Source organism: Eretmochelys imbricata, chromosome 6 (assembly GCF_965152235.1).
Source record: "Eretmochelys imbricata isolate rEreImb1 chromosome 6, rEreImb1.hap1, whole genome shotgun sequence".
Taxonomy (NCBI): Eukaryota; Metazoa; Chordata; order Testudines; family Cheloniidae; genus Eretmochelys; species Eretmochelys imbricata.
Window position 1 is genome coordinate 19,702,377 of NC_135577.1, and position 12,682 is coordinate 19,715,058.

General features: G+C 46.4%; 1 protein-coding gene across 1 annotated transcript in view; it reads left to right on the top strand.

The window, feature by feature from the left end:
- The first annotated feature begins 2,814 nt into the window (after positions 1 to 2,814).
- Positions 2,815 to 12,682, top strand: part of SYT12 (synaptotagmin 12) — a 38,346-nt gene continuing 28,478 nt past the window's right edge. The window contains exons 1-3 of the mRNA XM_077820096.1: positions 2,815 to 2,848; positions 5,099 to 5,292; positions 8,669 to 9,061. Of these exons, the coding sequence (XP_077676222.1) occupies positions 2,815 to 2,848; positions 5,099 to 5,292; positions 8,669 to 9,061 (621 nt within the window). The remainder of the gene's footprint in view (positions 2,849 to 5,098; positions 5,293 to 8,668; positions 9,062 to 12,682) is intronic.

Below are 12,682 nucleotides of genomic sequence, written 5' to 3' on the forward strand. Positions count from 1 at the left end.
CACACGGTGAAAACAGCCCGATGGCTGGCTGTTAGTGGAATTACGGTGGTGCTTAGAGGCCCCACAGAGCAAAGCCTCACCGTGTTAGGTGCTGTACATGTAGTTAGGTAGAGACAGCCCCTGCTCCGAAGAGCTTACAGTCTGAACAGACACAGGCAAAGGAAGTATTATTATCCCCACATTACAGTTGAGGAACTGAGACCCAGAGATTGTCACTTGTCTGAGGTCACCCAGGGAGTCTGCAGGAGGGCTGGGCTCTTGGGTCCCAGACCAGTGACTTAAGCACAAGTCCCTCCTTCCTGACTGTCTGTGGAAGAGTGATCTAAATTTTAGGCCTCCCAACGGGAAGAGAACCGTGACAAGCACACCTAGCGCCAGCAGAGTGAATGTACCCGTCACCTTTCCATCAGCCAGAGAGGTGGGGAAAGCGGGGAAGATGATGGAGTGTGGAGATCCCCTGTGAAAGGCAGCAGAGCCATTGCCCTCTCAAAGACATTTGGAGGCCAAATCCTAGAGAAATGGGCCAAATTCTGCCAAAACATCCATCATCTGGAAGGGAGCTGTAATTCTTCTTCCACACAGAAAGGAGACCTCAGCAATGACTGATAAATCAGAGTCCGGTTGGCAGTTTATAGCGCAGTAGTTTAGCAAGGTTGAACTGAGCAATCAATGAACTCTATTGCTGGGCTTTGACCAAGACACGAGGCAGGTTTTGATCAAGACTTTCCCCAGGAGACCACCTGCACGTCGTGCAGCGCTGCAGGAGGGGAAGGTCTGGAATGCCCCCTGGGACGCTATTCTCATGGAATTTCCCACCAGGCTAAAACCCATGCTAAGGGTTGGATGCCCTGTGCTCATGTAGTTTCCAGTCCAATCCTAGCTGTCTTGGGTATTTAGATGGCTCCTGTTATGGTAGTACCCGAGAAATGTCGTACCTTTAAGGTATTTATCCTCGCAACACTAGCTCCAGGTTCTTGGAGCAATGCAGGGACTGAGTGCCACGTGGGTGGGGAGAGATTGGGCAGGGACTGTGCCCCCACTATGCATTAGCCAATGGAGTTGGGTGGGCATGGGGGGAGGTGTTATGCTGCACCCCATAAAGGAGTGACCCAAATGACACTCCCTAGTGAAACAGGGGAGCCTCAGGAGGAAGAGTCTCTCTCTATGGCCAGATGCCCCTGGGGTGGTGTCTACCCCTTGGCCCTTACAATGGGCTGTGGCAAATAGCACTATATAGCACTGTGTGCAGACCCCAGTCAGGGTCAGCAGGAGGAGGGGAATGTAGCCTCGTGGTCTGACTAAGGCGGCCTGTTATTCCCAAGATGTGTGGGGCCGTCTGGAGTTGTGTGCATGTGAATGGAGAAGTAATAGGGGTAATATATGAGTTGAGAGGGGCGCTGGATGGTACTAGCCCTATATAAATAATCAGAGGTGATTGAAAAAAGGTGAATATATTTCATAGGAAAATATTGAAAGAAACCATTTTTTAAATTTAATTTAAATTGTTTAATAATATTTTGGTGGGGGGGGACCCATCTTCTTCATTTATTCCTTTCTTTTCCTCTCCTCCCCATATTTTTTTCCCCCTCAGTGGTGAAAAAGGGGAAATTATTGTTGTGGAAAGGGAAGGAGAGGAGTCGAAGTGGGATTTTTTTTCTCCCCACCAAAACAGAAGCCACAACTATTTTAATTGAAAAGAAAAACATGTTGACCAAAATTACATTTTGTTATGGTTTGGAAAAAAAAATTTCATCGAAAAAACCTTTTTTTTGGCAGGGATGGGGAGGGGCGTGGAAGTGGGTGAGGCCTATAAATAGTCACAGGCATATTCCCACGTATCTATTGTGCATCACTTATAATGTCAAGTGAAAAGCAGCTCTCTCCAGTCCCTCTCTGGGCTGCGTGACCGAAAGTCAAACCCAGGCCTTGGAGTCCAGCAGCAGCCACTGCTGCAATTGAGCAGGCTCTGAGTAAAGAGCCACAGTGCCCAGACCCTCTCTCTGCTAATGCTAGTGCTCTCTCTCCCCCTTCCTGCATTAAAGAGAAATTGAGGTCTGGGGCTGGAGCTCTAGAACATGTAGGTTTCATATACAGAGTCTGGGTTTAGTCCAGTGTTCAGACTGAGGTCTGGGTTTGGATTCCTACCACCCAGAAAGTTGCAGGGAGAAGGGGATGTCTGACTCCAGGGTTTGGTTTGAGCCCATCCCTATGTTGGTCACATATAGAGTGCCATGCCCCTGAAATCAGGTAGTGTCCTTGTTGGCAGGGACAGTCCCTGATCCCATGCAGGGATCAGCCCTGGTTTTGGTAAAGCCCCTGGCGTGCTGGACATTTGAAGAAAGTGCCAGCCAGCTGAGCTGTGAAACTGACAGCAGTCTGGGGCAGATACCTCCACCACCAGGTCTGTCATGGGCTGACCCTCTGCCTTTCCTCTTAGGCAGGATTCCAGTGTCTCCCTCCTTCTCCTGTCCTCCACCCAGTCTCTGAACCAGCACCTCACATGCAGGGCAGCAGGCCAGGGAGAGTCTGTGTGGCTGAGGAGAGGGAGAAATGGCCAACCTTTTCTCGGTAACCCTTCCAAGCACATCTCTCTGATGCTCACCAAGGCCCTTCCCTATGCACGCCCTGTGGCAGAAGCCCTAGTTTTCCACTGTGGTCATCTGTCACAGGGCAGAATTTAAATCCAGTGACTGATTGGAAACGCTCTTGCGTGAGAGATCAAATACCTTTCTTCTCTGTGTGCTTCTCCTCTCCTGACTACTTTTGTTTGTACGTTTCAGGCAGTCTCTCTAGCTGAGAGTAATAGAGCTGGACATGGACAGTAATATAGCTGAATACCGCATCAGTGGTGAGTACCTCTAAACAAGCACTAGGGGATGTTGTTTGGGATTGATCTGAGCTGTAATTCTCCGATCTGGAGAACAGAGAACAGCTGCCTTTCTGGGTGTCAGATGGGACAGGTACAGTGACCAGTTCTGAGAGATCCGTGTGGAAGTACTCTTAACACAGTGTATACACCTGTAGAACTCACTTTTGCAGGGCATTCCTGGAGCTACTAAATTGGAAACCTTTGCAAAATGGGATTATTTCCCCCCCCAGAAAAACCTTAAAGTGAAGTTAAGACTGTAGGTGCGTACCAGTGGTTTGGAATGTGTTCCCTCCAATGTGAAGTAAGCCAGGAATTGGAGAATTAAGGGTTTACACCTGTCATGTCCTCACAACAGAGAATTAAGGGGTGTTGAGAATAATTCATTGATACTTTGAGATGCTCTAAGTATGGGGGCCATATACAGAATAGAATTTGCAATACTTAGATTGTAATTGGGGCATGGATTGTCTTTGTTCTGTGTTTGTACAGTACCTGTCACAATGGCATCTTGGCCCAGGATTAGGGTTCCCAAGTGCTACACAAGAAATAATAATACATAATACACCCACTAGGATAAAAATCAAAAGGGCACTCCATCTTCATCTAATCCATCTATCAATCCATCTATTTTTGTCCTGCAGTAGAATCTAGGCACCCCAAACCGAGATCAGGGTCTCATTGAGCTTGGCACTGTACAAGCAGAACAAAAAGATGGTCCCTGGGTGTCCCAAAGAGTTGACAGTCTAAGTACAAAGGGAAGTACAAGGTAATGATGAGACAGTACAGGTCAGTGTGAAGAGGAGTGACCACAGCATACCTCATGCTTCACAGCCCAGGTAGATCACCAGCCATGATCAGGAAAAACTCTCCTTCTCTCCCCACTCTATCACAATTAGATCAATTTTATAGGTATTATGGCTTCCTCTGACACATCCGTCACTGACCGTTGTCAGAGACAGGGCATGGATGTAGGTAGACTGTTGTTCTGCTCAAATATGATATTCACAGTCTAAGACGAAGTCTCAGTTGTATAGTTTTTAAGAAATGACGCCAGTGGGCCAGCATGTTGTCATAAGAACAGGGTCTGCTATTCGAGAGAAGGCCAGCCTTCTATTTTCACTGCTGGAGGCACAGATCTCATGGTGGCCTTGCGTGACAAGGATATCATGTCTTGTTGCATGCTGGATGATGGCTGTAGATTTAACTATTTTATGTGACGGATGCTGGCACAATGCAGCAACAATTGTGAAATGTGCCATGCTGGAGCGCCTACATTCTCTTAAGTTGACAGTGAAGAATGCAGATTTTTCTCTGTATAGCCAGATAGGCATAGGAAGCTTTCTCCCAAATTCATTTGGCGTCACCAACTCATTGGGAACTGGCCTTGTAGAAAGGACAATGTATTTCATACACCCAGAGAGTATGTTCTGTACACTTTATATATGTATAAAATCATCTACTGAGGTAAATTGTCATAGTTCCATTGACTTTGATGGAGCTCTGACACTTTATACTAGCTGAGGATCTGGCTTACTTTGTGTATATGTGTGGGGGCTGAAATATATGAAAGCAACCACGCACAAATTAGTTCATAGTGAGTGAAATGATGATTGCGATTTCCATCACAGCTCTTCGGTAGGAAACAATTACACAGGAGCTGCCATTTTACAGAAGCAGATGAATGATCCATCTTGTCTGGTGTCCTGTTTCTGACATAGGCCAATGCCACATGCTTCAGAAGAAGACTGAACTCAGTCCCCCTTTTTCCCCATAATTCGGGGATGGGCATTCCTTCCTGGCCCTGGCTGGTGATCAGTCTATGCTGTGAAGCATGAGGATTGAGAACTCTTGGTTAATGTAACTTCACTTTGTGATTCACTTAATGATGATACCTAATCCTCTTTATGAGTTTACTTAGCAGCGTTCCCCAGTAAAAGCCTGGCACTATTGCTCTGAAGTTAAATGCTATCACTAGATAGATTGTCCAGGAATTGCCAGACTGGATCAGACCCAAGATCCTTCTGGTCCAGTATCCTGGCTCTGACTGTAGCCAGCACCAGATGCTGCAGAGGAAGGTGTAAGAAACCCTGCGGCAGGCAGATGCGGGATAATCTGCCACACATTAGTTCTCATCCTCATCACTGAGAGATTGGTTTAAGCTCTGAAACATGAGGTTTAATATCTCTGCCCCTGGACCCCACTCCTGACAATAACTCTCCTCTCTTCTAGTTATAAGGAGTCCACACGGGTGGGAAATAGGCATCTATGTGACTGGCGCACTTGTTCTGCTGGGAATCGCTGGACTAAACCTGTGGAAACTATGGAAGTCTGGGAATTATCCAGCACCGTCTCCATTTCCCAATTACAACTACCGATACCTGGAACAAAAGTATGGGACTACGTATTCGGACATCAAACACAAGGTAAAAGCCCTTCCTGTTCAGTGTGACTAGGTTGCTAAAAGAACAGGAGTACTTGTGGCGCCTTAGAGACTAACAAATTTATTTGATCATAAGCTTTCGTGGGCTACAGCTCACTTCATCGGATGCATAGAATGGAACATATAGTAAGAAGATATATACACATACAGAGAACATGAAAAGGTGGAGTAAGAGGCTAGTTAATTAATTAGCACAGTAGTGTGCAGGAAATGGACCTCTTGTGTAGACCAATCCACACAAGCGGTCCATTTCCTGGACACTACTGTGCTAATAAGCGATGGTCACATAAACACCACCCTATATCGGAAACCTACTGACCGCTATATTTACCTACATGCCTCCAGCTTTCATCCAGGACACACCACATGATCCATTATCTACAGCCAAGTTCTAAGATGCAACTGCATTTGCTCCAATCCCTCAGACAGAGACACACCTACAAGATCTCTATCAAGTGTTCTTACAACTACAATACCCACCTGCTGAAGTGAAAAAACAGATTGACAGAGCCAGAAGAGTACCCAGAAGTCACCTACTACGGGACAGGCCCAACAAAGAAAATAACAGAACGCCACTAGCCGTCACCTTCAGCCCCCAACTAAAACCTCTCCAGCGCATCATCAAAGATCTACAACCTATCCTGAAAAATAATCCCTTACTCTCACAGATCTTCCTCGCTTACAGACAGCACCCCAACCTGCAGCAAATACTCTCCAGCAACCACACAACAAAAACCCTAACCCAGGAACCTATCCTTGCAACAAAGCCCGATGCCAACTCTGTCCACCTATTTATTCAAGTGACACCATCATAGGACCTAATCACATTAGCCACGCCATCAGCGGCTCATTCACCTGCACATCTACCAATGTGATATTTGCCATCATGTGCCAGCAATGCCCCTCTGCCATGTACGTTGGCCAAACCGGACAGTCTCTATGCAAAAGAATAAATGGACACAAATCTGACATCAGGAATCATAACATTCAAAAACCAGTAGGAGAACACTTCAACCACTCTGGTCACTCAGTAACAGACTTAAAGGTAAGGAGTACTTGTGGCACCTTAGACACTAACCAATTTATTTGAGCATAAGCTTTCGTGAGCTACAGCTCACTTCATTGGATGCATACTGTGCAAAGTGTAGAAGATCTTTTTATATACACACAAAGCATGGATTCAAAGGTGGCAATTTTGTAACAGAAAAGCTTCAAAAACAGACTCCAATGAGAAACTGCTGAGCTTGAATTAATATGCAAACTACATACCATTAACTTGGGTTTGAATAGAGACTGGGAGTGGCTGGGTCATTACACATTGAATCTATTTTCCCATGTTAAGTATCCTCACACCTTCTTGTCAACTGTCTGAAATGGGCCATCTTGATGATCACTACAAAAGTTTTTTTTCTCCTGCTGATAATAGCTCTTCTTAATTAATTAGCCTCTTACTCCACCTTTTCATGTTCTCTGTGTGTGTGTGTGTGTGTGTGTGTGTGTGTGTGTGTGTGTATATATATATATATATATAATCTTACTATATGTTCCATTCTATGCATCCGATGAAGTGGGCTGTAGCCCACGAAAGCTTATGCTCAAATAAATTTTAGTCTCTAAGGTGCCACAAGTACTCCTGTTCTTCTTGTGGATACAGACTAACACGGCTGCTACTCTGAAATAGGTCGCTAAACATTCCCACCAGCCATCAAGCTTTTATAAAGACAGATCAATATGGAGAACATAATCAGCTCAATCCTTTGATTTCCTCAGCAAGGTCTCAAACAGAGGAAGACTTCAGAAACTCCAACCCCAGTGAAGTCACTAGAAAGCAGCATAAACCACAGCAGAAAAATGCAAGAAGAAAATTAGGAAGGCGATGAAGAAATTTGAAGAGCTAATAGCCAAAGATAAAAAAACAAATCACACAATGTTGTTTACATCTATTAGAATCAGGAAACCTGCAAGAGAATTGGTGGGGTGGCTGGATCATGTGTGGGGTACAATGAACAGTTACGTGGCAGAGCCACAAAATGATTGCTTTGCATCACCTTTCATATAGACAAGGTTGGGAAGGTACTTGTCCTAGACCTGAGCTAAAGGAAAATATGACCCAATAGGTCCCTTCCAGTCCTCAAATCCAGTCCCCTGAGATTGCAGGCAATTCTGTCATCTAATCCTGTTAAGGAACTTACCAAGCTTCATCACAGAACCACTTAGGTTGTGTGCCCCTACTACTCCTAAGGGAAGGCTGCCCCAGAACCTCACTCCTTTGATGGTTAGAAACCTTCTACTTTCCAGTCTGCATTTATTCATGGCCAGTTTTATACCCATTTGTTCTTGTGCCAATATCAGCCTTTAGTTTAAATAGCTTGTCTCTCTCCCTGCTGTTTACCCCCCGGATGGATTCATAGAGAGCACTCATATCCCTTCTCAGTCCCACTCTTTTTAGTCTTCTCGGATCATCCTGGTCGCTTTTCTCTGCACCTGTTCCAGTGTGAATTCATCTTTCTTGAACTTGGGTGATCAGAACTGCACACACTATTTCAGATGAGACTCTCTCTTTGTTAGCTATAGCTCCTAATACTACTGACAACTTTTTCAGTAGTACCTAAGTGACTTAGGAGCCAAAGTCTAATGGAAAGTCAATGGGATTTAGGCTTCTAAGTGCCTAAATCACTTTGAAAATGGAACTTAGGCTCCGAAGCTGCTTAGGCACTTAAGAGATGGTGTAAAATTTCCTTATTTATGGACTAAATGCTATTGGGTAACATAATCAGACACTTGAGCAAATATAGTTCACCCAGTAGGGGGCAGTGGTACATGTTATGTATTCGAGGTGGCCAAAAAAACAGAAGGGGGACGGATTTGTGGAAAAAATTTCAAATTTTTGGTTGGTTTTTTAAATTAATTATTTTTCATTTTTTGTACCTTTTTCATCATCTTTTTTTTTTTTGTTCCAAAATGGAAAGCTTTCAAAAATGATTTGTTTTGAATATTTATATTTACAGATAACTAAGGTGTCACTTAGTTGACTAATGAAAAATTACCCTGCAGCAAAACGAGAAAGGGAGAAATAAGGGACGGGAAGGGCTTTCATATCACATACCGTATATGTTCTAGTGCGTTATCTAGTCTCTCTTAAATGACCTAAGCACTTGTCCTGGGAGACTGTACCACAGCCTAATGCTGTAGATATTGTTGTTAAGGAATTACCTTCATATCCCATGGCAATTGCATATTTAGACCTCTTAGCACTTAAGAGCCACATATGCTTTGTTTCACATGTAGTAAGAAGTAGTTCAGAGGAGAAGGGGTTAATGCAACCTGAGTGCCTCTTCTATCCTTTTCTATGTCTGCAGAGGGGGGGAGCCTCAAACTTCCGAAAGGCAGCGGAAAGGACGTCCCCTGTCCGCAAGCCCCGCCTGAAGATGGATGACACCTTTGAGAACATCAATGAGCTGGGTACCTTAGAGTTGATGAGCAAAGACCTAGATCTGGGTCCATTCGGGCAACTGAAGAGATCTGTATCCACTGACTCCCTCAGCTCCATCTCCTCCATTGGGAATAACTTTGGCCAAGACTTCACTGTGGGCCAGGTGGAAGTCAACATGGAGTACGATGTGTTCTCCAACACCCTGCACGTCACGCTGCTGCAAGGGAAGGACCTCCTGGAGAAGGAGGACGTCAACTTTGAGTCTTGCTTTGTGCGTATCAGCTTGCTCCCAGATGAACAAATCATTGGCATTTCCAGGGTAAGTGTCTGTCACCTTCTCTTGCAGCATTTTTGGAGGGGTGGGTGTGTGTGTTAAGGGAAATGTGTATGGGACTAGTCGTTGTTCATGCTATACCGACCTCTGAAAAGCTAGATCTCAACCTCCTTGCAGCAAATTGGCTGAGCAGTCAGGGGTCAAATCTGAGGGTGCATCTCCTGCTGCTCTTCTTTTCTGACAGGAGGATGATAGGGCAGCACGAGTCAGTAAGGTCCGGGTGGATGGATGGATGAGGAGTGGGCCACAGAAGCAGCGCGTCTTGGAGCCCTGGGAGGAGTATGATAGCTAGAAGCAGTTGGCGGAGTGATTACTGCAACTTAGGGCCTCCTAGTGCTTGGAATGGCTACAACATTACTGCCAAGCTCACGGTATATAATGCAATGTAATCTAATTTTTCGAAGAATTGGGGTAGGTTCTCAACGCATGGTCACTCCTGCCATAAAACCGATAGGCAAAGGAGTTCGCAAATGCAGAATCACACTCTTGTCCCAGTCCTAATTGCCCATGATGGAACCTGAATGAATCTAGTTTGAATGAAGAAATGTACATTTTGAGTTGGAGAAGGAGCAGCTTTATCCAGCTGGGAAGGAGGTTGCAGGTCTGCACTGGTGACCTTCACTGGTAGTACACTGTAGAAAGACTCTTTATTTCAAAATTTGCCAGTAGGGGCAAGTTTGCACCATGTGGGACATTCTGCATCTCCTCTGCTAGAGCAGAAATGGGTTAGTAGCAAGTTATACAATATAGGAGACCCCGAATACCGGCTGTTCAAGGGTCACCCCACATTTTGCAGCGTATCCTTGGGCACAACTAACTCATCGCATGTATGTTTCCATGTCCCTCCAAACATGAACAACCCTGGAGGTCATGTCTCCATGACATCAAAAACCATAGGTGCTGAAACTAGGGATGCGGCGGCGGGGGGCGCGTGCAATCTGTGGACTGGGTGTGCTTGACTCAAGGGAACAATCCCCAAGGCTCCTGTTCCTTTAATAAATTACACAGCCTCTGATGCTGTCCCAGCCATCTCTCCACCACGTACAGTTCCACCACCCAAACAAGCAGAGGCAGAAATATCACGGCGCTTGCAAATGCAGACTCTGATGCTGAAATTGACAGCCACAGCTTCCAGGACTCCTGCTTGCTTGCGACAAATCAACATTCATTTCTGCTGTAACTTGGCTGCTTCTAGGGCTGGGTGAGTGCCCCTGAACTGCAGCTGTCCAAAGCTAGATTGCCCTTCTCTGTGAACTTAGAGTATGATCGGTTTGTTCTGGGGATCGCTTTTATCTAGCAAATGCTGGGCGCACATTGCATGATTCCTCTAGCATGGGCTTCCTTCCTTCCTATTTAGATACAGGCAAGCACTAGGCATTGGTCAGTTCCTGGGGCACTTGTACTGGTGTTTTCCAGCCCCTTCCTCAGTTGTGGAGTCTGTCTGTCCGAGCGTGAGGTGCGTCTGCTTACTTCAGGGCTATCTTGGGCTGTTGTAGACGATGATTCGTGTCACACTTGTTTATGAGGCATGAGACTGTGTTCATAAGAAAAGTGTGTTATCACTTTTGGGAGATGAAGGATGGTCCTGTGGCTTGAGGCGCTGACCTGGAACAAAGAAAATCTGTGTTCGGTTCCTGATTCTTCCATAGACTTCTGGTGTGACGCTGGGTAAGTGGCTTAGTCCCTGTGCCTAATTCCCTATATGTAGCATGGGGTTAATAGTGCTTCCTTTGTCTGTCCTGTCTGTTTAGACTATACACTCATCAGGGTAGGGACTCTCTCTTACTATGTGTGTTTGCAGTGCCCAGCACAGTGGGGCTTTGATCTCAGGTGGGCCTCTAAATGTTACCATAATCTAAACAATAGCCGTCATCTTTAGGAAACAACCCTGCATTGTTGGCTGAGAGGGCCAAGATCCCCTAACAGGAATGAGGGATGGGCATTACCTGTGATTCCCTGTCAGCTCAATGTGGTAAAATGGCTGTTAACTGACAGCAGAGGGAGGAAATCTTTCGAGGGCCTTAATTCAAAAGCCTGCTGAAGGCAAGAACTCTTCCCATGCAGACAGGGTCATGTGCTGCGGATGCTCCTGGGCTGAGCTGACCAATCCAGCTCTTGCCATCTCCAGCGTGCGTTTGAAGGTGTGTCTATGCCTGCGGATTTCAGGTCCAGTTCTGGAATGCTGAGCAGCTGCAGGAAGATGAGCGGCTATTGCCGGGTGCCCCCCAATGAGCATTTTTCTGGGTGTGTGTTCTTGCCAGGCCACTCACACCTTGGGGCGCTCATGCAGTGTGAGTGCGGATTCAGGCTGTAGGGATGCAGCCCAGCTACATCCATGGGCCATATTCAGCCCTGGCATTAGCGGGCAAAACACCATTCGAGCCAGTGGCATCACACCGGCTTCTGCCAGCAAAGAATTTGGCCCCGTGGCTGCAAAGGCAGTGTCAGCAGAATTGTGTGAGGGGAGTGGATGGCCGGGCACTACTCCTCAGTCCAAGTGGCTTGTTGTGTTCCATTCCCTGCTTCGTAGCTGACTCAGCACCTGAGCCAGTGCCCACTGAAGTCAATGGAAAGACTCCCATTGATTTCGCTTGGATAAGGCCCCCAATATACCACAGTGAGCTGGGAGGTAGATGCAGCACCATGCAATGCACTGGGTATGTCTGCTGTGAGCTGCTGGCTGGGACCCAGTGGAATATTATCCTCCCCAATCCATAGCACTAGCCCTTCCATTTCTCCCCAGCTGCATCAGTGGTGAGTAATGGGTTAATCCCGAAAGAAACCTCCACTGGGGCATGGGAAGCTCCGGGCAGACCCAGTTATAATTCAGAAGCTTCTTCCTTGGAAGTTGTTTGTGATACCATCTGTCAATTTACTAACTGTAATGGGAGCAATTAAGTCTGTTCTATGAGATGGAAAGGACTGTAAAGAGAGTTTTGTTTCAATCGCTTCCCTAGTCAATGAGCTGCAGGCATGCTCTTCTACTCTTGGGAAGCGGATCTGTGAGCAGTATGCAGAGGAACTGGGAGGTGCTGTCTCCTGGCGAAGGCAATAGAGGGGGGAGTCTGGACTCCTGAGTGCCATTCCCAGCTCTGCTAATGACTTACTCTCTAGCCTTAGGCAAGGCACATATCCTCCCTGTATCTCACTACAGCAGGGATAGTGATACAGACCCAGCTCCCAGGGGTACTGTACTAACTCATGCCTGTAAAGCAGGAGAGAGCCTTGTCTGGACAACTCAAGCATCCTGGATTTTGCAGGACATTCCACTCCGGCTGAATCAGGCTGCCTGTTTCACTGCATCACAAAGGCAGGCAAGGGGAGGAGGGACAGACTTCCACCAAATGTGCTGTAGCCTGTGGGAAAATGCTTTGAGGAAGAGACCATGGTCTCAGATTTTGTCTGTTTCATGTACTTCATAGCCCTTATTACTGAACAAGACCTTGTATCTCACCCCTAGGAGCCTGCCGGTGCTCTCCAGCTGGCTTGGAGTACCCAGGGAAAACTGATTGCGACAGGAGCACTCCCACCTCCAAATATTGGGAGACTGACCTGCTCCTCAGCACATGCAGCTGCTCTGATTTGCTGCCCTTTCCAGGAGGCAGG